The sequence below is a fragment of the Excalfactoria chinensis genome, chromosome 1, assembly GCF_039878825.1.
Source record: "Excalfactoria chinensis isolate bCotChi1 chromosome 1, bCotChi1.hap2, whole genome shotgun sequence".
NCBI lineage: Eukaryota > Metazoa > Chordata > Aves > Galliformes > Phasianidae > Excalfactoria > Excalfactoria chinensis.
Genome location: NC_092825.1, coordinates 111,958,907 through 111,983,649, shown reverse-complemented (window position 1 = coordinate 111,983,649; position 24,743 = coordinate 111,958,907). Strand labels below are relative to the sequence as shown.

The window sequence follows — 24,743 nt, the reverse complement described above, 5'->3', positions numbered from 1 at the left end:
ACACAATTACTACAAAGACATCACGAATTATATAGATGAGGAGCTGTACATGTTGTTTTAACTTCTATTGATGACTTAAAATTTAGTTTGGGTAAGTAGGTGTTATTTTTAACACGGGATATTTTGCAGTGATTTTGGTCCCTCTGCAAGTGCATTCTTTTAAACTCCCTGAGTACAGTACATTCTTTTTCTACGGTGATTTCTAATTGGAAGATGCTAAATGAAGTGGATCTGCATTGCTAAGCCTGCTGCTTGAAGAAAAACAAAGTAGCATAAGACTTTACAAAAGATGCAAGTGCGTGTTTCAGCATTTTGTCCCTACGCCCCTGAATTAAGTGTAAGCCTTTGAGTTACCCACATTTCTCCTTCAGATTCTAGAAGTGATTGTTTTTATAACATTTAGGAAAGTAAGAATTAATTGTCATCATTTATACCTTGGCAAATCATTCTTACCAACTTATTGTCAAGAATATCTGCAAGTTAACACAGTGGAGTTATTAAAAGCCCTCAGGAACAGCACGTTTCATTTCAGGCACTATAAGGTCAGTAGCTACAGCTATAAAGGTTGCTATTTTTCCTGTAGAAACATAAACGGTAGTAGCCATCCAACCACCTAACTCAAAACACAGTAGTTCACAGCAGCCAATAATTTAAAAACAAAAACAAAAATAAAAATAAACAAACCCCAAAATACTATTAATAAAAGATTTACCACTTCTATACAAGCACAGGCAAAGCTAATGCTCAGAATACACTATAGTACATCCAGTTCTGAAAACAGCTGTGGGTCAAAGCAGTGCTTGTGAGCATTTGCTTACTGACGTTTTCCATTTTGATAAAAAAGAAGACTGGTAGCACATTCACACATAAAACAAACTCAGGTAAGATGCATTTAGTTGTGTTTTTTTTTTAAATAATTTATAAAACAACAAATTATTAACAGTTCATTACGTAAAATCAGTATGAGGATTTTAAAGTCACTGAATCAATCAGTATGTGATAAAGATATTTTGATACCAAACGAGGCTTCCAGTTACGTAAGAACTTTGACTTATTTAGTTCACTAATGGATAAAACTACACCTTAAATTTAACAGATATGGCTGAATTTGTGCACTGGTTCAAATACAGCTGCATGTAAAAAGATTATTCTTTTTTACAGTGTATATGTATGCATATGTACATACTTTACTTACCAACAAACATAATGCAGACAACAGAAGGCAGCACAGAAATAGTCTTTTAAATAATAATATTTTTTTAAAAGTTAAAGTTTTTTCAATTCAGTAGAAAACGCGTAATTCACATTTTGGCAGACTCACTAGTACTAATATACAAAACTTGGGAAAAAAAAACAAAAACACATGCAAAGAGATTGAGGTTATACTTAACAGTATTTAAGGGAAAACAGAAACACCTTGCAGATGTGAGAATATCTTGCAATGAATGGGAAGAGCATCCAAACACAACATGAGACACAAAAATGGTTTTAGGTTTGCTCTTTTAAACTTAGTTGTATCCTACAACAGCTGATGAGTTTCTACTTTGATGCTCAATTAAAAAAGAGAATCAGGCCCTTCTTCCTTCCACAAATGTTTTGTTAAATTCAATTGATTTCAGAAGAAATCTGGTACCGTGGCCACAGGAAAACAAACAAAAAACAAAACAAAACAAAAAAATCAAACTGTTATGGACATGAAATGCTATTAAAAGAATAAGCACACCCCCAAAAATATAGATTTTCTTTCCCCTGTTTACAACTGCATTTGTTAAAGCAAAAACAACAACAACAAAAAAAATCCCACAACTTTTACAATATCAGACCAACTATTGGCTTTTCTAATAAACTTGGTAAGTATTCTCCCTGTAAATCCTGTTTCTCTTAATCATTTAGCACACAGAATGCTAATGTCTCTGAAGGAATTAAATTTGATTGTATGTTAGCTGCTCCAAAAGTAATGCCTCCTATTGTTTTACGTCGGACAACAATGTTGGAGGCAGATGGTGGTAGTACAGCAGTAGAGGCTGAGCTTTCCCTCCAATAGTCCATTACATTTTGTCGCCGTGTGACAGATGGCAGCAGAGGGGCAGCCTGAGGAAGTGGGTGTGAAGTGCGTGTGATTGGAATTCCTCCAACAAAACAGGAAACAATTGCACCCATTGGCATTCACTGACACAACATTTCTGGAGATCAACAGTGGATTCGAGCACAGCGAGGCAGTGGGTGGTGCGTTTCAGTGGTAAGCGATGTGAAAGACGAGCTATGTTCCAGATGGCTGTACACAGCTGTCACGTCATGAAATGAGGAGTGTCTCAATCAGACCATCTGTGTGAATCAGTGAGTTATGACCAGGAATCCGACGCAAGGCTGAAAGTGATAGTTTTCTGGATCGCATCACTACTGGTGAAGAGATTTGCTGTCAAAATTTTGAGCCAGTTTCAAAAACAGCAGTCCATTGAGCGTGAATTCCTCAAAGAAAAAGTTCATTATGCAGCCCTCAGCAGGCAAAATATTTGCACGGTATTTTGAGATAGGAAAGCGGCAGTCTTTCTGGATTTCCTGAAACCCAGATAAACCATCCACTCTGACCATCATGACACTGATTAAGCTGAAGGCTCAAACTTCCACAGTCAGGCTGTAAAAGATCAACAAAAAATACTTTATGACTTTTTGGGGTGTGCTTGGTATGTCTCAAACACCTGCAGTGCAAAGCTGTTGCCATGACAATTAGCTGATAGACGGGATGCGACACAAACCAAAAAAGAAGACAGCCTTTCTCCTGTAACACGGTAACTCCATGCCCCATACTAGTATGAAGACCGTGGATGACACTGCCAATTTAGGCTGGACTGTTCCACCACATCCATCCTATTATCTGGACTTGGGGCCTTCCAACTTCCATGCGTTCAAGCCAATGAAAGACAGACTGCATGGACAACACTTTCCTATGAACTATGCCATCAAAGCTGCTGTAAAACAGTGGGTCACCTCCGCTGGAGCAGATTTTCCTAAGCACAGCAGGCAGGCTCTTGTTCATTACTGTCGAGAATGCATTGCCCACATTGGTAACTATGGTGAAAAATAGTGTTTTGCAGCCAAGAATTTGCTCAATCAAGTAATGTTACTGTGCTCCTTGTAAATGTTGTAGTTTCCATGGAAATAAATGGGAGGCATTACTTTCGGAATGATCTATTACTTTTTTTCTGACAAATAAGATTCAGCTTCTCATATTTCACAGAGAGTGTTTGTTCTGTTTCAGCTGCAACGTCTAACGTGTTCCAAAACATATTCAGGGAAGTGCAAGCTGCAGACCTGTAAGCCATCCAGTTTACAGGGCATCCTTGGGTATTCATCCTCTTTCCACTTGTTTTCCTCTGGATCAAAGGTGAGAATTGAGTCACTGTAATGACCATTGTAACAGAGGCCTCCAAGAACCATTATCTGTTTGTCCAGAACAGCTACACCGTGACCACTCCTACCAATCGGCATAGAAGCCAATATAGTCCACTGATCAGTATCGGGGTCATAAACCTCTGTAGATGGACATCCTTGAGATTCAAAGGAGGCCCTGAGGATCACACAGACACCACCAAAGACATAAAGCTTACCATTATAAGAAATCATTTTGTGAAAGCATCTTGCATAATTCATTTTGCATTTGTTCTCCCAACAGTTAGTGACCACTTGAGTTCTCCTTGTTCGCTGCTCCACTGTCCCTTCTTTACTGGGATCAAATACACACACTTGCTTAGAAGTTGAAGATGATGTAATTCCACCGGTGATATACAACTTGTTACCCAGGACAGTTCCTTCATGTCCGTATTTATTGACTGGATAGGGATCTACAAATTCCCACTTATCTTCAGTAATATCATACCGTTCAGTTGAATAAAAGGTTTCATCCCTGGTTCTCCCAGCCACTGCATAAACATACCTCCCAATAACTCCAACAGCAAACTCAGAACGCGGGACAGACATGTCCGCCATTCGTAACCAAGTGTTCTGTCTTGGGTCATATCTAAACACTTTGGATGAAGCATGAAACTCACCGTCTGGCCCCAGTTCTTCCCCACCTAACAGGAACACAAAGTTATTCACAATGGCAAGGCAGTCTGGTCGTAAAGGTACTTGAGGACCCTCTAGTTCCCACCATACCCTTGGTTTGTGCAAGAGAAGAATTTTACTGTTTACCATACTGTGTCCTATCATTCCTCTAAACACGGCAGTCTGGGGTTTGGCAGAACGAATTTTGTTGGATTTCATTTCCATCAAAGGCTGCTGGTGAACGCTATGAAAGTAATTCATGGCTTGGTCAACCTCATGTCGCAGCTGCCGGGAGTATCGGTAAAACTCTGATGTTTTTACCTATGAATACATTTAAAAGATATTAAAATTCTGACCAAGAGAAACAATCCAGAAAACCTAAATGGCTACGTGTAATTAAAAATTTGTTTTAGTTTAACTCGGGTATTCTCAACAACTATTGCATTCATGTATGGAAGCTTAAGATAACGTACAGTCATTCAAAATCTACAAGGCAATTTAATGATTAAAAGCACAGTGGCTAAAGTTGCCACTGGAATACTCACACACAAAATTTAAGCAGGGATTATGCACATGTGAAACACCCAAGTCCAGAAATCATTATTCCTTCTTCCCAAGAAAGCCTCTGTACATCTTCTGCTTAATCAATGAAACGTCTAACTTAAAAGTGTACTATTTTCCTGGTTTTTAAAGATATTCCGCACACCCATTCTGCATTTACCTAAGTCTACTCTCGACTAGCTTCTAATGAATTCTCACAACAGAGACCAAGTAGGTATTCCCAAACACTACGCTCTGCTCACAGGACTATTTAATTGTGATGGAAAGGGAAGGTTCAGAATCCCTTCCTTCAGAATATGTGATCACATTCTTCACTCTACAAGGCTGAATCTTTGTACGTCTCCTCAAGCTAACACATACCTTTAATACAAGAAGAAAACATATCAATCACCATTCCTTTGCTTGCACATTTTGTTGTTAAATTGTGTAGGTAAGTTTGAACTCCTACTTGCCAAGTGAGCCTTACAACCTTTGTACTACTGCCAAGTACACCTCACTATCAGTCTTCAATTTGAAAAGCCTGCTCAGATTTTCTTAAGGAGACTCTACCTACTACCTAAGCTAATTTGAGCTCCTCCAACTGGTCCTGCAATGATTCCAAAATACATCCTCTGATTTGAACGTTCTGATCTGAACATTTTTATTTATCTAGCACCAAACAGGACTTGGATTACCACGTAACTCTCTTCAAAGATGCTTCACTCTTCCTGTACAGACAGCCTTGTCTCACACAGCATTCTGACTTATACCACTAAAACAAATTAAAAAACAAACAAACAAAAAGCTAAATATTGCCAAATGCACAAATTCTCTATCAGATTTGATCCCAGCTTTCAGTATCTTTCACATAAAACTGGACAGCCTTCAAAAGCTTTGTATACAATTCCTACCACCTCCAAAACAAGGAGCTTTAAAAAATGTCACACAGCTCCAAAATTTCAAAACAACCAGCAGAAAACGTGAGAAGATACTATATTTCTGTATCTGTTCCCCCACCTCTTTGCATTCCCTTTCCCAAGGGACAAAAGCCTGTACCACAGCCTACGTGTAGCAATGGTGTTAATAGTTATCATGTATGTGAAAAGCAATTTCAGACAGCTTCTCAAGACCAGTGAGACAATCTCTTAGTAGGGTACTACATAACTTGGTAAGGGCACTAATATCAAAGCAAAGCCTCAATCTCTTGCCTTAAACCAGTAAGGCAACAAGAAGCAAATGCATCTACCAAGTATAAACAGCTCTCTCACACTTTAGTATGTGGAGAAATTAACTGCAAACCTGAACAGATGAGAATATTCTGAGTTCTCAGAATACTGAGAAAAGAAAAACAGGGCGACAAATACTGTTTGCCCCATACATCTGCAAGAAAACATAGTTGGAGGCTTCCCAGTCTTTGCTGTTGGGAAAAAAATGCTCTTACCAGCACAGCCTCTGCTATATGGGAACCATACTTCTCCTGAGGCTCAAATGATGGTCTAAAATGAATGCTAGTATATGCCTACATGAGAAAGTAGGGACTGCTCACGTTTGCTTGATATTAAACACTAGGCAACTGTAGGACAGTCTGCCCACTTTTATATTCACATGTTTTCTGTGTGAGATCTTTCAGAACTATGTTAAAGTCCTGTTCAGCCCACAGTAAGGAGAACTTTCCATACACCTACACTTCTGAGTAATTTTATAATAGTTTTAATTTCTTGTGTGTATACGCAAAAAGCAAAGCAAGCATTAAAATTTAGCCATTATAAAAACACAACAGTAAGTTTGGCATGTTTTAGTAAATTAAAAACACAAAAGCAAGCCTTTTGTGGGAACTGATGTCTGACACCCAATATAGACTGAAGGAAAACGCTCAGCATTCAAAAGTATGCTTCTGCCATTCCCTGTAAGCAAGAAGTAGTTGGCCAAGAAATATCTAAGTGCTAATATACCCATACTTTTTCTGTTAAGTTCAAATGAAGAAACTCTAAAAGGCTCATGTACCCAATTAGCGGCATATGAAATCAACGAGCATGCTCATAAGTTTGTTAAAAAAAAAATGCGACAGATGGACTGACTGCGATGAATCTTGAGGTGAAAAAAAAGTGCATTGTTAAGAGCACATCATCAGCTCTGAATTGATTAGAAAAATACAAAAGCTTTACAGCATTCACAGAGTATAAAGAGAGACTTTCTGTTCTCTTTCCCATTGATAAAAGTTTCGTTTGTGATTCTTTTTTTTTTTTCCGCATTCTTCCCAATATTTCCCTTCAGTTTTCTCAACAAAATCTTCCTAACAGGGTCTGACAGGACATGGCATCAATGTAACAGTTGCCCAGAGAACCAGAGGTGAAATATCTCATTACATCAGACAGGCAGGGAACAGCATGAATATAATGAAATGTGCCTTTCTGTAGAAAGATGATGAAAGTAACTAAAAACATCAACCTACGCTTATCCCTCAGGTAGCCAATACCAAAAACATCAAAGCTTCAACAAAACTGTTGCCATCCACCCAGCCACAGTACATTGGAGCTGGAATGCATTTTCCTCTAACTTCATTTTGAATCAGTAAAACATCACCTTCCCAAAATAAAGTAGCCACTGATCTTATTCTTTTTTTCCCTGCAGAACTGCCACACACTTTTCTTGCCCCACCAGCTTAAATAGTTTTAAGAGTTTTTCTATCTATACTTTAACAACAGAAGAAGTCAAAATACGAGCCCATACACCATAGTTTCTATCTGAAAAGTGATCTCTGCACAGCATTAGAGGTGCCCTATATTACTCTTATTTTTCCCTTTTAACAAATAAGCAAATTACTAAGCAGAAGAAAGGTAACGAAATGCAAATTTTATGTAACAATGTTTGTCTTCAGTACAGTTTACTTTTTTTCCAGCAACCACATATAACTATTGCTATACTTTAATTTCTGTCATCTGGTTTTTTAGGGAAAACCATCCAGAAAGACACTTTTGTAATGCCCCCATCAAGCGTCTATTATCTGTAAACTCGGTAACTAAATCTTAACATGTTATTGTCTGGTGTACAAATGAGCCTGGTTCCTTCTGTAGAACTAATAAAAACATCAACAACCACAGAATGGCTCTGGTTGGAAGGGGACCTCAAAGGCCACACTGCCCCAACCCAAGGCATGGGCAGGGCTGCCCCTCACCAGTTCAGGCTGCCCAGGGCCCATCCAACCCGGCCTTGAGCGCCTCCAGGGATGGGGCACCACAGCTTCTCAGAGCAGCTGTGCCAGCACCTCACCAACCTCTAAGTAAAGAAATCCCTCCTAAGTAAAAAATTTCCTCCTAAAATCTGTGTAGATCATAATAAGATTCTGTCATTCCCAGCCACAAAGGCATACAACTATTTCAAAGGTCATAATATTTCACTCAGTCATGAGTTTCTAAAATGGGTAATTCTGGATGTGTAAGTGAAGTAACACAAAGTTAACACTGGGAATACAGAAATTATACTATGTCTTCTCAATGAACAAAGGTACTTGTATCAGGTTTCTAGAGGGCGAATTCTTCCTCCTCCTTGCAGATAAATAAAACAAATTGAAATTTGAGTAGGGATTATGCTGACTGAAATCTAAAGATTCATCAACCTTCCTACGGTTCATACTGTTTTCATATCTACTTATCTCTGGCCATATTCGAAACGTAATTATACGCCTGTCAAAAAACATTACTGAACTTTTGACATGCTGACAGAATTTTGAAGTGAAACAAAAAAAGTCAAACACGTCTCTAAAACACGTCTCTTTGGTTAGCAACCAAAGCTAACCTGCAACCACAAACCTGTATACATGATACAACAGACAAGTTGCTGTATTTAACTTTTTTTCCTAGTCTGGATCTTTATTTACATGTGAAAACCAGTCAGTACCTGCACAGGACTTCGAAGGCTATTCTGTTTGCCAGCATAGCTACAAAAAGATAAAACAATGTAGCCTCTCTGCAGCAGGGACAATACCTTAAAAATCAGTGTTTCACCAGTTTATAAAAGGGAACAACAAGAGAAATTGTCACAGTCAAGCTGGAATGTAACCGCAAAGAACTCTCAAGTCAGAACAGAACCAGCAATCTGTACACCATAATCAAGGTGCTCAGCAAAAGATAAACACTGCTAGCAAGTCTACCCAAGTCAGCGATAACCCACAGACAGAAAAATACCAAGTGCAGAGCCCGTTTAAGAGAAGTAGGAACCTGTAACCTTAACCACTAGGCACTTCTTGTTCTCAACTTCAGCATATGAAGTTGTAAAAAATATTCAACATGATTCACTAGACATGGAGGTGAGAAAAACACTGATAAACAAGCGCTGAATATCTCTAAAGACAAAATCAAAGTGACATAAAATTATGGCATCTTTCAAAAATGATGATCTGCTGAGCACAGGAAAGCACATACTCAAAGATGGACTAATTAATATGCATTCCATCCTACCTCTGAAGTACAGGCTGATACTCCCAGTGGTTAATACACCTCTGATTTGAACTGGGAATTTAGAAATCAGTATGAACTAATTGTAACAAATCCTAAACAAAAAGTATTAGAAAAAAATCCCAGCTTTAAGGACACAAGGTTTTGAAACAACACTGTCATCTGAGTTATACACAGAAGCTAAACGGAGATTAATGAAAAAATGAAAGGAACAACATGGTCACAGTACAGTAACAGAGAGAGAAACTCAGCTTTCCTCAAGACTTACAGACCTGTGGATAGGTTTCGAATAAGACAAATGTAACACGTGCAGTGGAACATGTGCTTCCTAGCCATAAACCTCTCCTTTCTTTTCTAACCATTTCCCCAAATCCTTCCATTTTCCTCACGCCTCTATGTTAAGGGCCAAGCATCAACAGAAGTACCTATTCCTACCTCAGAGGCAGTTCTTCCAGGGCAGTTCAGAGTAAGCACACAGGCTACACCTTCCCTTGTGCATCCCAGGTTCGTGCCAGTCTTGAAGTATTAACCCAGTCATTCATCACTTCCCTTTGAAAAAGACAAGCCATCCCTCTTAGACTGTAAATCTCTCTTAAAAATGCTGTAAGAAACAGAATGGCTTAAGATGCAAGAAGTGTCCTTTCTGTGACATGTAAAATTAAGTTATGTAAGTTATTTATCTCCCAGTATAATGACAGGCATCTTAGAAATGCCTATCAGAAAGGTTACATAAGAATACATATGACAAGTCACTGAGTGTAACATGAATGCTCAGTTTGCTCAACTGTAAGTCAGCCTCAGACTGTACTTGGTACATTCACGTAGGATTTTATCCTGTGCTTCAGCAAAGGATGAATTCTTATCTGTTCTCCGAACTCCAAAAAAGCACTGTTGCCAGTATTTTCCCTTTCTACATAAATGGGCGTGTTTCCTTTAAGTTACTGACAGAACAGTTAACAAACATACTCTTTCATTAAATAAAGGAAAATTTAAAAACACGGTCATGTTTTTACATTAGCTTCAACTGCAAATGTCCTTTGTCACTGGTCATTCTGAGTTACTCAGCGCTCCTCAACCTAGCTGCAGTGCCAAATGACATACATGTTTAGCTCTACTCCCCTCTGCTCAGTGTAGAACAGTCCCACATTAGAAACTGGACTGGTTTCACTTCATTGTCTCATGCAATTAATGGATAGGACATTCACAGAAAAAAAGTTTTTAGAGGTGACCATGTAGCCTGGAATGCTGAAAAAGACATCTCTCCTTATGCCGTAGCTGCTTGTAGCTGCCAAGAGAAATTGCAAGAAGCACTGTGTGCAGAACAGATATCAGTGACACCAAAACCAACTTCGAAGTTATACCTAAATAGAACACTAAAAAAGCACAACACACATTTTTCACTTGTGCTTGCAGAAATTTCTCTGAAAACAGTTTGATACTTGAATTTCTATTCCAAAAATTCAAAGAAATGAAATAGACCCTCTCACATGAATTTAACCTATTAGATTGACTATAAGAATATCTGATGACATCGGTTTTCCTAATGAAGACCTTAAATTATGCAATGAAGTAGAAGTTTTATTAAGAGCAAGACACTACACAGCATCTTGCAGATTCCAGCTCCTGCTAGCTGGAAAATCATTTCTAACCTGATATAAACATCACATTAGTGTTCTAAAACAATTCTAGGTAATTAGATTTCTTTTATGTCCACAAGCTAATACAGGGTTGTCAATATAAGTTATGTACTAAGTCTACTGAATCCACACGCACACAGAAAGTTAAAAAAAAAAAAAAATGTAATAACTCAGTCTGAAATAATTAATAGCTTTTATAATTTATAATACAGTCTTATCTGTGTATAGATACCAAAGTAAAAATGTATGAGAAAATAATGGTAAGAAGCCCAACAAAATACACAGGGCATTAAATCCTATTACTTCACCGAGAGGTGGAAAATACAGAATTTAAAAGTTCACCTGAACACACAAGATTAATAACAACGACATAACATAACAGCACAAGCTGAAGAACTCCTAACTTGAATACAGTTAGTATTACAGTTAGTAGCCTGTGCAAGCTGCTTACAAGCTTTGTAGTTCTCTACCCACGTCAAATGTTCCCAAGTTTCTCACAAACTAGAGAGCAGCATTTTTGTCTATTCTTCAACAGAACAGTGGAAAAAGCAAGTTCTCATTTAACCTCTTAGCACATACAATCATTAGTTGAATTTATCACCTCTTACAAAGACTCCTCCGATATTTAAAGTAAGTCATTACATTCCACACTGTCAAACACTTCTGATTGTATTATATGCCTTGAGTAAAATCAAATGGATGTGTAACTTTGCAGGATCAGGGCTAATTTCTAACTGCTGTGTAATAGCACAAGTACTGAAGATACAATAAAAACAAAAACACTGCAGATTTAACAGCAGATGTCAATTTTCATTTGTAAAGAAGAAAAACGTACTTAAAAGACACAAGATCTACATTCAGCATGTTTTGATTATATCAGTAACATTTGTCACGATATATGCTCTACAAAATCTCCGGGAAGCAAGAAACAACTTGCAGAAAACAAAGAATGACTGGAATAAAACCTGATACGTGACCTTGTCTTAAGATGTCTTTTCCATATGAAGTTACTTAAACACATGTATTAAAACCTACCTGTTCTCCAGCCACTGTACATACTATTGCCTAACAATCAGATGGCATTACTTCTAGACGTTTGTTTTCTACGGGTCTACCGCCCCTCCTGACAGGACTGGGAATCTTATCTGTTTAACGACATGCTGCCCTAGCTAAATGATGAATTCAAATTCTGCCTACTGCTTTTCAAATGCACCAACCTTCTCAAAAACACTGGATGGTGTCATCAAACAAAACCTGATGTTCTGAATGATGGTGTCCGTATGCCTCCAGCGTCTTCTATCATGGCGCAGCCAGGCCTGAACAGCTTCATACAGCTCTATCTCTGGAAACCTGCTCAGATGATCATTATCCAAGTAAGACATGAGCTTTTCAAAGCTCAGATATGAAAGGAAGTCAGGTCTGGACATGAGCGGCACAAAATTCTCTAGCAGGAAAGAGTCCAATTTTTCCCTGACTCCTTCGATGTTTACACCAAAATCATCCAGAAGTCTCATAATTTCAGCACAGTTTTCTAGGCAGATTTTAGCTAAGAGAAAAGAGCAGCAAAATTTTACCACCTCTATAAGCTGGACATACATGGCAGCCTGAAGGATTTCATGAACAGTGTTCATACTCAGTTCAATAGTTCCATAATACATGAATTGGAGGACATGACTGAAGCCTGTAGCTGTCAGACCTTTCAAATGGATTTTGTCCTGATCTCGTTCTCGCATGTCAGCTGTGAACATAATCCTGAAGTAATCACTCTGGGTGGCAAGCAGTGCTTTATGAGCCTGAAATTGGTGGTCTTCAATGACAAGTGTGACATCAAGGAGCAATCCCTCCTCATACAGTGCTCTGAATCCAGCAGAGACACTGGTGTCATGGATGGAGGAGCTAAACCCTTCCACGTCCCCTGCCATGAATCACCTGAGGAAGAAATAAAATAAAAATAAAAATAAATTATTTCTAGCATTGAACATATCACAAGCTCTTTCCGACCAGATAAATGCAAACTGAAGTTACTTTCAACAAGACTTAGAAGTCTCCCCCATCTTTGTTTTCTCTCCAGCTGAAAAATTAACTTGAGACTTACAACTGAAACTTTAGTTATTTCCCACCCCAAAATACTCTCCGTTTAAAGAAAAGGTAATGAACGTGAATAACTACGAAATAAGGCCAAAATGATTCCTCTTTTCAAACTACTCAGAGGTTAGGATAATGCACATACAATGCCAACTTTGCCACTGGTTTCTCCCTTCCCTCCTCGATCTTTCTAAAGTTGTCTCAGGAAAGTAATAAAACACCCCATCTTGATTATCAAAGGTTTAAAAAAGGAAGCAGAACTTCCTTCACTTCAGAAGCAAACTCCAGAAGGTCCATACAAAATGTAATTCCCCACAAAATGCAGTATATTTTAAAACGTGTGCTGGTTTACTCGTAAGTTATTGTGAGGAAACAGAACGGAGATGAATTATTCAAGTGTGCATCTCATTTCTCTCATAACGATACAGTCCAATTTTACAGTGTCTTATGCTGAGAATTATTTATGCAATGAGATTTACAAACTGGTGAACACTAAGGCCATAGGAGGCACTGACAGGATTACATGGTAATAAATAATATTCTACATACTGAGTTTGGTGAAGCTTAAGTGTTTATTAAGCATGTGAATATTAATAAAGAAATTGCGCTACTTCTGTGCAAGTTAGAGTCAACTGCAAATGAGAAAAAAAGAAAGAAAAAAAGAAAAAGAAAACCATGGAAAAGACACAAAACCATCCCAGTGCCCTGTTAAGGAATCCAAACATTCAGAGAAAAAAAGCTGTGTCAAAAACAACTCAGTAATACAAGAACTTCTCAACACCTTGCTCCCAGTGTCCAGCTGAAGGGCAGCTCCAGTAAGAAGCCTGAACTAAGCGACAATTTATCATCATTCCCCACAGCAACGGTGCACTCCACTCCTCTTATCTGTCATTCTGGAATCTGAGCTCCTCCTGTCTACTTCGTGCATTTTTGGTGTTCCTTGGACTGTTCTGGAAAACCCTTCAACTCATAAATCTGACAGAAAATAAACTGTGGGGAATACCAAGTACAGAGTTTGGCAGCAGGAGACAGATCTGACACAGAGGGCAGGGCATTACACATAAGCAGGAAAATGGTGGAAGGGTAACACCTTCCCTTTTGGCATTAATACTCCATTACAACTTTTTATCTCTACCCCACTCCAAATCACACTGGAAGATTCATTCAGACTGCTATTTGTGTGTTTTATTGCATAACTCTGACACTGTTAACAACTGGAAGCAGCAGCATACTGGTACTGGTAACCCACACACAAAGCCAAGTAACATTAAGATCAATACATGTAACAAACTGTTAATTTTCATGTCTACAGAGTGTAAAAAGAGAGTACGGACACCCAGTTGGCCAAGGTTTCACAACTTCAGAAAGCAATTATGTTGTACCCTGCTTCCTCAGTACTACATTCTAACTGCTGCCATTGTAACTGTGGTGTATTTGATTGGATGATCAACTCCTCACTTCAATCTGCACCCGTCCTGGGAAGAAAAAAGGGAATTTTTCCTTGCCCATGCAAAGCTACGAAGGTGAGTGGGTGTTGGTAGCCACACATCATGGAACACTCACCACTCATACACTGTCCAAGCCTGCTGACAACAGAATTATCAGGAGTCTATATGAAAACCGAGGCCTGACAAGAAAACTCAAACTCCTCAAGGTTAGGGCAGTAGCAAGAGACAAAGCTGTCAATCCAATCACTTTCTTAGCAGTATCCATGGTAGCATACTCCCTTCAATGTCCCTGAAGACAGAGAGACAATTCAAACTGCTCTAGAACTATGCATTTTGAGTCCCTTGCTCCTGAATACAGAGTATTTCTACCAGAAAGGAAAATAACCATCGAACACCTTTTTCTTAGTTGTTGATCATTCTTGTACAAAAGCAGGCAATGAAAGAATTCTCTGTCTCCAAAAGAAGCAACAAAGTGATGAGAAAGCATAAAGCTTGTGCTTTCCAATCGAATTTATGATACCAAATACAAGACAAGCAGTAATATTAGCATTTTTTCTTTCATTAGAACATCTACAATACCCCCCTTCCACTCCCTGCTCTCTGACGTTGAGCTCACACTACAGTCTTTTCTCCTTTCGAAATGTAATGGCCACTTGGCTGTTAATGCTCTCAGACAGTACAACTTTCCTTAGGAGAACAACCAAGTGTGTGCCTCAGCTCCAACTACAAGATGAACCAAGGTGACGTGACATAAGGACAGCTGGAATCTGCAAACGTTAGACTTGAACGGAGTAACAGAGGAATAAAAATTAAAAAGACCAAAAAATTAAAAAAATAGCAACATGCGTTAATCTGAAAACAACAGGATCTCCTACCACATCGGCTCATCTGGTGCAAATCACAAGGTTTCTTCAAACACATCACTGCGTACAGAAAGAACAGTACCAAGAACCTCCAAAAGACATGCTGGGGTCCCTTGTCTTGTCTTGAAAAAGACTTACATTATTTGTACTCTACAAATAAGAATAAAGAAACTTGGGGCTTTAAAAGAGCACTCAGACTACCCACAATGGAATATGAAGTCAGCAAGTGAAGACAAGCAGAGACAAATCTTAGAAGGTAAAAGCACCAAAAAGTTTCTTTTAAGCACGAAAACAAATGAGTTACGTCATGAAATCCACAACACAGCACCAGACAGCTTTGGGCAGCCAGCTCAGAGCAAGGGGCTCAGACCACATAGCCTCCACACGTCCACTGCAACCTTAACCATACTGTCATGTTGCTCTTAAAGCAACTGCACTGATTTGTTATTTATTTATTTTTAAGGAAAATTCTATTAAGAAGACAAAAACCATCAGAAATGAACAATTACCATTCAAATTTTCAACATATCTAAAGAGTAAGGTGGTAAGAATCACCAAAATGTATTAAATAAAGGCTGCATTGAGAGAACACTTCTTAGGTTCCAATTCGCACATCTCCCTGAAGGTGATTACTTGGTAAAAAAGATATATTAAAACAGGATGTCAGACACAAAACTCTACAACGGAGGCAGGTAATCAGCACTCTGAAATTATTATTTCAGAACGTTTCCAAAACTGTTCAGTTTTAAGTCATTTAATTCTTCTTTTTGCATTTCCTGTATTATTTTCAATAAATCCACATTTTCCAGTACCAAAATATGTTTCATCACACACATCAAGCTGCTTTCAATGGGTTACTTAAGAAGAGCCAAAGAGACATCTAAAGAAGTTTCGGAATCTTACAAGCAACGTGGGGAAGAATACTTACCTCCCTCCATTAAATGAGCAAATTCCCCCTTACCGGTACTAAACCATACATCATATCAGAAGTTATAGTTCTCTTTACAACTAAAGAAATGTATTGGGCAGTATGTTTATTTTAACAAGGGGTTAAAACAGTACAGAGACTGGGAGACTTAACAGTTAAATGTATATTATGACCAAGGGGGAGAAGTCCTCATTTCTAAAGCTAGCACACTAAGTCGAAAGCAAATGGCAGTGCGGCCATTTAAATAATAGAAAAGCATAACAAAATACTCACAAATTAAGCCATTTTTCTAAAGCATAGCTATCTTCATTCCTCCCACACACTTTCCATCTTAGATGTAATTCTATGCGCTATTCAAATGCTGCAGCTTATTTCCCAGAAGATAATAACGTAACATTTTTCCCCCCTGTTTTCAATAAAAATGCAAAATTCAAGAGTTACAGCTTTTCCCACCCGTGCAAATCACAATAGCTCACTTGATTTGAAGGAAGCCTACGGTAGTCTGTAAGAAAATTGGAACAAAAAGAAAATCCAACCTATAAACAATGAAGGGGGGGGGGGGGGGGGGATCTAAGTTGGCATTCTGCATTGTCCTGCGCATACTGGAGCTGATCAGTATAATGCAGTACAGGAAGCAAGATTCTCTGCTGGAAGAAAAAAAAAGCCAATGAGAAACACTCTTAACCTTATTCGCTTTTCCTGGTATTTCTTCCTCTTTTAGCACACGGTGCATTACAGCGTCTGCCGAGGCTGTAAAAGCTCTTTCTTGGAACATCGATTTCTCATCTTTATTCTGCAGTTGTAACAGAAGTCTGTAAACCTTGTTCCAGACTATTTTTCTTGCCAAACAAGGAGAACCTTCTTTACTCAGAGTGTCTGAGGCTCAGAGGCACAAGCAGAAGAGAGGGAGGCTCAACTTGCAAGCTACTAAGGATGAAGTAAGGGAATACTCGTTTGTGGTTCATGCCCTGCTTGAGAATCTATCCAAAAGCACAATTTCCCTGGGGGCAAAAAGAAAAATAAAACGCACTACGAAGAAGCATCTACATGTATGCAAGCTTGCATGCACTTTCTAGGGACAGAAATACATTGCTATAGTAAAGCAGTAGCTCCAGCACAGCATCCGAAAGGCAGATTTCTGCTGTTCCTTAATATCTCACTTGCGATGCTGAGACAGAACTAGCCACCTGCTGATAAAATACTCCTTGGTTCATTCTACCTGCCTCCTGGAAATCCTGAGAAGGCATCTCCATGAGCACAGCTGAGCAAGGATTTTTCACAGAATAGAAAGCTGTATATACAGATTAGACTAAAAGATATTTCACCAGACATACAGAGTTATGCTTTGGTATCGCAGTTCTAAAATAGAGCTTAAAACCCAAGGTCTGTTCCATCTATCCCATTCCTTTCATCTGTCAATGCATGCATTTCAATGCAAATTGTATAGCTGGTACATATGCTTTCTGTAGCACCACACACAGTATAAGCCGCTTTGAGCTCAATTCTTTGCCCCAAACACTGTTCAAAGTAGCGCTTTCCTGCACTAACAGGACACGTCTCCATAGTCAGTTTTCACACATACGTATGAAAATGCTATACATACAAGCAAAACATTTCCAGTTACTCAAACTCACCACTGGGCCTCTGAATGCAGCTAGATATGAAATTAGTATATTGACACATTTACACTGTACAGATAACGCACCCCCACAGACTAAACCTCTATTTACATGGTTTGACACTGTGCTATTAAACTTTGGCTAAGCCATCATTTTTCCTCCCAATTCTCCACTAACAGCAATGGTAGGAATTACCTAGAAGTGAGTAAGATCAATAACCAGTGGCTATCAAAACTTTCCATTCCTGGAATAACTGCGGATGCAGGAAACAAATAAGTAAATAATAACCAAGATTCCGCATATGTAAAATCCTTGATAATGAATATGCTAAGCTTTGGGAACAATTTCTCTTTAAACACATTGACACTACCTGGTAGCTTCACACTGCAGACCTCCCGCAGCCCAAGGTGAGTGTTCCCAAAGCACCAGGCTGCTCCACAAGTATGGAGCTGAGCAGCAGTATCTCACTGCCATGGCCCTAGAAGCTATCTCTTGGGTTCTCCTGAGAATTACCCCCTGAAAGGATTTCTATTAGTGGCACACATCAAATGCTCCTCTTACAACCTTTACTGGTATTGTTACCCGCAAGCAATCTGCACCAGTTTATAACAGCTGTAGCCCTTCTGCAATGCATCAATTGCCTGCGAGGTCACTGTGGTTACACTAGAAGTAACATCAGAATTAGCTGTGACCAAACTCACAACTACATACAGACTGTCTCAGCACAGCTGTGTTATGCATCACACTGGAAGTGCACTGTGGCTGCCTTCACAGAGCACCTACCATGCTACCATGCTATGCTACTTATGGAAACACCTCTAATCCACAGCATGTGTACTGCTGCTCTTATTTGCATGTACTCATAAGGAATAACTTTTCAACTCATGCTACTTGCTGTTCCTAAAAACTGGCATCGTAACCTGATTTAGTCCTTCTGTGCAGAAGGATACAAATGTCACAAGCACAAAGAAACATATATAATCAGAACCATTCTGTTTTAAAACACCGTTGGAGCATAGGTTTTACATACACTGCATTTAGATGCATACCAGCAGATTTTATGGCAGAAAGTTCTCATTTCACAACAGTAGCCACCAGAGAACAAAATGCGTTCCTCAGATGAGCTCCTAAATCAAGCCCTGTGATGATCATCAAAAGGCCTCTGATGAAAGTACATGCCTCACAACCTTTTTTAAAGGCTGCCAGACACATGGAGCAGCTGTAGCTGCTTGACCAGTTTAACTTCACTAAGTTTCTCTCACAAATTAACAGTAACGAGGTATACATTAGTTTCTCCTAGTATTATGTGCATCAAGTGGATGACGTAAGTGCACTTGACAGACATCAAAATAGCTTTGAACCATTTGACTAAAATATCAGTGCAGCTCCACCTGTACATAAAACCACGCTCCTTGCATGGAGCAAGCTCAGCCCAACCTTGGTCCACTTACATTTACTGATGCCAAGAACCTAGTCTAAAATATTTTTAACACAACCGTAAAAATGAGAATCTGCAAGAAAAACTTGCTTCGCTAATACGTAAGAGGTATATGATGGCACTGATGAAAATAAGGCATTTGCCGCTGCTCTTAAAGACAGGACCACCCTTCCCCAAGAGTCAGCATTCATTGTTACATATATTTGCATCTTATAACTTCATCAAATGCCAGGATTATTAATAACCACTGATTTTCTCACTGCCAAGACACTTATTAAGAAAATTATGGTGCAAAAATCTAATTATATTCGTTTACAGGAGTGTTTGGGCTGTAAGAATAATAAATGGTAAGGAGCAGGCAGTGATATTTTAGTAAAAGCAATTCTAGCTGTCAACGGTTTAGGTTTACTTTTTTACTTTTAGGTTTACTTGAACTACACCTTAAAACTCAATGTCTTTTTCATTGCTATCGGTAAGCTCATTGCTAACTTAGTGTCACCTTTAGTAGTCCTCTGAGAAAATATGCCTGAAGAGATGATGCCCTTTGTCCAAGGCACAGCATTAAACTGCACTGCCAAACGCCAACTTCATTTGTCAGAAAGACAGAAAGCTTCCCCAGGCTGGCAGCTCCATAGATGATAAAGACCCAGTACCTCCAGGGTGAGCCCAGCAGCAACCTGGCCCGCTCTGCCTGCTGAAAGGCAAATCAGCACGTGTAGATCCATAGCAGCCATAGGATGTAATTAAGGAAAGTGAAAGGAGATGAGTGACAGTGGGAAAGTTTATAGGACTTGCGGTGGAAATTAAAACTCATGGGCTGGATGTCGGGAGGAACAACACAGCAAGGATGCTGACACGTGGTGGTGTGCTGAAGGGACCGAGTGTGAATTGGGCCAATGGCGGTGGAAGTGCCGGGTTACATCTGAGGAACATCCCTACGACACGGCAAAGACAAGAGCATGCAGATTGCAGCAGTGCTGCTTTTGTATCGAGGGACAGTTTGACGGCTATGCTAATCTTCTTCTAAAAGAAAAGCAAAAAAAAAAAAAAAAAAAAAAGCAACCTTCGTGTTTTTAAGCAACACTTAAGAATTAACCAACGAAAACCAAAACATCAGCACCAACCCTGAGCGGCTGCCCGCTCCTTCTACTGAGGATTCTTATTTCTCCGCTAAAACTACTATTCCGAACGCTGCCGACGGCCAGCGGCCGGCACTCGGTGCCTGACCTACTTCAGCTCGCCCACTGACGCGCCCACACCGGCCCGCAGCGCGGGAGCTGCCCCGAGGAGGACCGCGGCCGAGAGCCCTCACCGGCCGCTCCGCGCCCCCGGCCCCGCACGGCTCTCCCGCGGAGGCCGGACCAACCAAGGGAGAAAACGGGAGGCCCGGGGGCGGCTACACGTACCTCTCGGCGGCAGCTGTGCCGGGACCGCGGCTCCTCCCTCTGAGCCGGCGGAGAGGGAGCCCCGCACGGAGCATAAAGCCGGAGGCGCCGGGCCGCGCCAGGGGGGGGCTGAGCAGAGGGGCAGCAGCCGAGGCACGGCCGACAGGAGGAGGAGGAGGAGACGGAGGAGGAAGAGGGGGGACCCTGGGCTTCCTCCTCCCCACCGTCCGCGGTCGGGGGAGCCGCCCCCCACCGCGCACGCCCGCGCCGCCTGCGCACCGTAGCTCCCGGCCCGGCCCAGCCGGGCCCGACCTCGCCCACGGGGTCCCGCCCGCCCGGCCGCCCCCCGCCGCGTTACCTTCGGCGCTGCCCAGAGAGGCCGCTGGCGCCATGTTCCCCAGCCGCGGGCGCCCCGCGCCGCCCGTCACTTCCGCCGCCACCTGCGGGCCCGGGACGGCGGACGGCGGCGGGGGGCCGCGCCCGGAGCGGCGGAGGCTGCGCCGCCTTTCCCCGGCCCGGCCCCGCACGCCCACCCCCGCCCGGCGGCGCTCCCGGGCGTCGCCGTGCCGGCCAGGCACCGGCCGGGCCCTATCCATCGGCCGCGGGGATCCCGCGCGGGAGATCCCCTGCAGGGGGAAAGGCTCTCACCGGGGACCGGGAGCAGCCGCCGCTGGGGATCGGGAATGCGGTCCTAAGGAGCGTCATCTGCTTGGCTCGTCCGCGGGCGGCTGTAGGGCTGAGCGTGTCGTTTAGCCCTCCCGCTCGCAGCGGCCCCCTTCGGCGCCAGCACCGCACCTCCCGCTCCCCTCGGGCAGCAGCGCGGCGAGGATGAACGTCGTACGGAAAGCCGCTCCGAGCGGCAGCGGCCCGCCGGCTCAGCTCCTCCCCCTCGCACCTGGCAGCGACGGGCGCTGCGGCTGACCCCGGCTGCCTCCTTGTCACAGGCAGCCCTGCCAGCCGCTGTGGGAACCAGGTCACAGAGCCAGGCGGCTCGGGGCCGCCGGCTACGGTTGCTCAGCGCGGCTGCGCGCAAGGAACTACGAGCGGCTCCCAGTTCTGAGCGGGGCTCTGCCTTAGCCCGGGCTTCTCCTGCTTTCTGTAGCTTGCCGCTGGCCGATAAAAAGTAAGAGGTAAAACAGCCCAACAGCCTCCTCATGTGCTCGATCACAGGATGTCCTGACACCGTATGAAACTACGAGGTGCTTTGGGTTGTCCCTGCTTCCTTCAGACTTTTCTCTGCCTGCTATGTCACTCACTGCTTTAAATAACGGGCTGTGCACCGCCATCCTCTCCCTGATCATTGCCGTTCCCACCCCCTTCGCTGTCTATTTGCAGTTGCTCGTTACCACCCCCATCCCATTCTTGATTTCTAAAACAGTACAACTCTTCTATGACTGCCACCCTCGATCTGAATGTCTATCCCACCTCTCACCGCTTCACACAATGAACCTGCTGTTGCACGCACAGCTTCACAAAAGACTACCCACTGCTATTCCCACTGCCTCCCATGGCTCCTACACACCTACTTACTCCACACTACAAACAGCCCTCTCCTATTCACTGACTCCTTCATACAGGTGACCTGACCTCTCTCTGCTCAGCCAGCTTCATACCACTCCACTTCCTGCACTTAACTCACACAGTAAATTTGCCCCGTTTCCCCAGTAGCTGTCTCAAAACCTGTTACTCGTGCAACCAAGGTGATATAACCAATCGTTATCAAAGCAGTTACCGTTCCTGTCTGAGTCCCAAGGGAAAGACGTGGAATCAAATGATCTTTCAAATGAGTTGGAAGGGACATCTGGTTCAATTCCCCTGCAACAAACAGGGACACCTACAGCTACATCAGGTGCTCAGAGCCCTGTTCAGCCTCACCTTCTCTGTCTCCCCGGATGGGCTATCCACCACCTCTCTGGGCTGGACAATCTGTTTCAGTGCTTCACTTACCCCTATTATAAAAAGCCTTTTTTTTCCTTATACCCAACCTAATCTCCCATTTTAGTTTAAAACCATTATTCCCTTTTCCTATCACAGCAGACCCTGCAAAAGAGTATAAAAAATGTTCTCCTTTACTCACTGGGTCTGTCTTCTGCCATACCAAGCACATAGCACTGACATCTTGTGATTTGGCAAAAAGAATCTAGAGCAGAAAACCTATTTCTCACATACAGAACCAACACAACAAAACATCACGCATCCCTCTTCAATCTTCAGACTTTCAACCTGTGTAGGTCAATAAGGATAAAGAAGACTGGCAGGGCTGTTCTGGTTTTACCTGACTGTCATTTTGCTGTTTGCAGTTTGTGGTAAGCTGAGGTGTAAGATGATCTTCAAGTCGCTCCTACACACTGCCACAGACATGGATCCAAACCTAGCAAAAAAACAAACAGAGAGAGAACAATAAACAAACAAAAACATGCATCAGCTGTGACAGCATTTAAGAGCATAAAAAAAAGTGACTCCTCCGTATTGGATAATTTACTTGTACCGAATGCTTCAATCTCCTAATTAAAACTACAGCGCTGTTAAATTTAGGCCCTAGACAGTCTTTAGTCTTGCATTTTTCTTCACGCTACAAACATTACCCAGTACAGTAATGCAAAATAATAAGACAGAATGTGTAAAGCAGACAATTTCATTGTTAAAACAGAAATAATAGTGTATTTCTTCAGATTACTGACACTTATTGGGAAAGAGTAAATCATTTACACAGGCTGCTGCAAATGTAACAACTGTTTCTCTAATCCTATACTGTGCTGTATTATTGCATAATTACAGCAGCTAAGTACCTACAGAATCCAGTATTTTCAGCTCATTTTCATCAGCAATCATACATGCCTCACGCTGAGGCAACCACATTTGAGTATTGCATCATATTCTCCATGCTTGCTCTGTATATCTTGGTCGTAAGCATATGCAGTTTTCTCAGAAGCAAGATATTTTATACAAAAATGGTACAACATCACATAGTCCAATGGAAGATTAGAAATGAACATTCATTTTCAAGACCAATGTGTAAAATTATTTGATAGGAAGATGTGTTTAGTCATTAGCAACATCGTTACTGTACGGTTTCTTACCACATTCTTGTATCCTTTCCTTCAAAACAAGAATGCTGGCAATGCATTTGCTACAGGTATATCAGGAAATACTATCAGGAAAGAATGGAAATGGCATTTGTGGAAGTGGGAAGTGACAAGACTTGTTAAACAAGGCGTACTGGTTTGGCACACATTTCCACCATCGCGTTCCAATCATATGCTGGGTGCCTGAGAATTACTGCTTTCACCTAAGTAGTCAGGCAGAATCTGTGAAGCTCCACACTTTAGTGGGCAAAAAACACTGCTGAAGAATGTGAATGCAAGTGACGCAGTTGGTTACTTGTATTGAAAGCAGTTGCTCTGATCATAAAAGAAATCTTGTTGGCAACAGTGTCTTCTAAGGCTTTTCCACAGAGGAGGAATCAGTTCAGTTTTCCACAGGGGAGGGTTGTGAATTTGAACCTTGGTCTCCAAACTGTCTGTCATCAGTGTATCAGGGATTTCACTTGATTTTCAAGGAATGCAAGGCTCACCTGACTCTGAAAGCAACAGGTGCTAGCTGTCTGGAATCAAAGGCTCAGGCTGCTTGTGTTGGGCTTTAGAGAGCACTTAGCCTACAGAGGACACGCTAACTACGGCCTGCCAATGGCCAGCAGAGATGGCTAACATATGGAGAGCAGCATTCACCGTTAGGGCCAATAAGCTGATGGCCACCAAGCCAGAGATGCTCACTTCCAGTACATACAGGCACACACTGCCTTAACTTCACACCCCCGTCTCCTCTCTGCACCGCATCCCTCAAACACCCCCAACACACCTACGTTTCCATGCTGTTAGATACGCATCGACAAGCGCCGACGTCCTCACAGCCACAAGCACAGGCCAAAGCCTCCTGGGTTGGGGCGCCTCCCAACCAGGCCGGGCCTCATGCTGATCCTCCCACCGCAGCTACTCCGACTCAGCAGCAGACGGTGACCCCGCGCCCGTCCGGCCTGCCATTCTGAGAGACAGCCCCCGTCCCACAGACACACACGAAGGCTCCGATCCCCCCGGCCGCCGTTACCGAGAGCCATATACAAACTAGCCCCGCCGACCCTCCACCGTTACCCGGCAGCGGGCGCGAGGCGCACGCGCACTACCCCCCGCTCGTGCGCATGCTCGCGGACGCCAGTGCTGCACTCGCGCGTGCGCACAGCCTCGCTTTCCTGACGGGTCCGGTTGCATCACCCGGCGCGAGGGCGGCGGGGTCCTTCTCGGGGCT

At 42.1% G+C, this 24,743-nt stretch overlaps 1 protein-coding gene across 5 annotated transcripts; it reads right to left on the bottom strand.

The window, feature by feature from the left end:
• Nucleotides 1-3,125: 3,125 nt before the first annotated feature.
• Nucleotides 3,126-24,667, bottom strand: KLHL15 (kelch like family member 15). 5 transcript variants are annotated; one of them, XM_072327009.1, is made up of 4 exons: nt 24,300-24,667; nt 22,717-22,812; nt 11,893-12,604; nt 3,126-4,365 (listed from the first exon to the last, which is right to left on the bottom strand). In XM_072327009.1, the coding sequence occupies exons 3-4, from the start codon at nt 12,595-12,597 to the stop codon at nt 3,256-3,258; spliced, it is 1,815 nt and encodes a 604-aa protein (XP_072183110.1). In that variant the 5' UTR covers nt 12,598-12,604; nt 22,717-22,812; nt 24,300-24,667; the 3' UTR covers nt 3,126-3,255. The 5 variants fall into 5 exon arrangements, with proteins under 5 accessions (XP_072183110.1, XP_072183118.1, XP_072183135.1 ...); XM_072327017.1 differs by having other exon boundaries at nt 24,304-24,429; XM_072327034.1 differs by lacking the exons at nt 22,717-22,812; nt 24,300-24,667 and adding an exon at nt 21,090-21,224.
• Between the last annotated feature and the right edge of the window lie 76 nt (nt 24,668-24,743).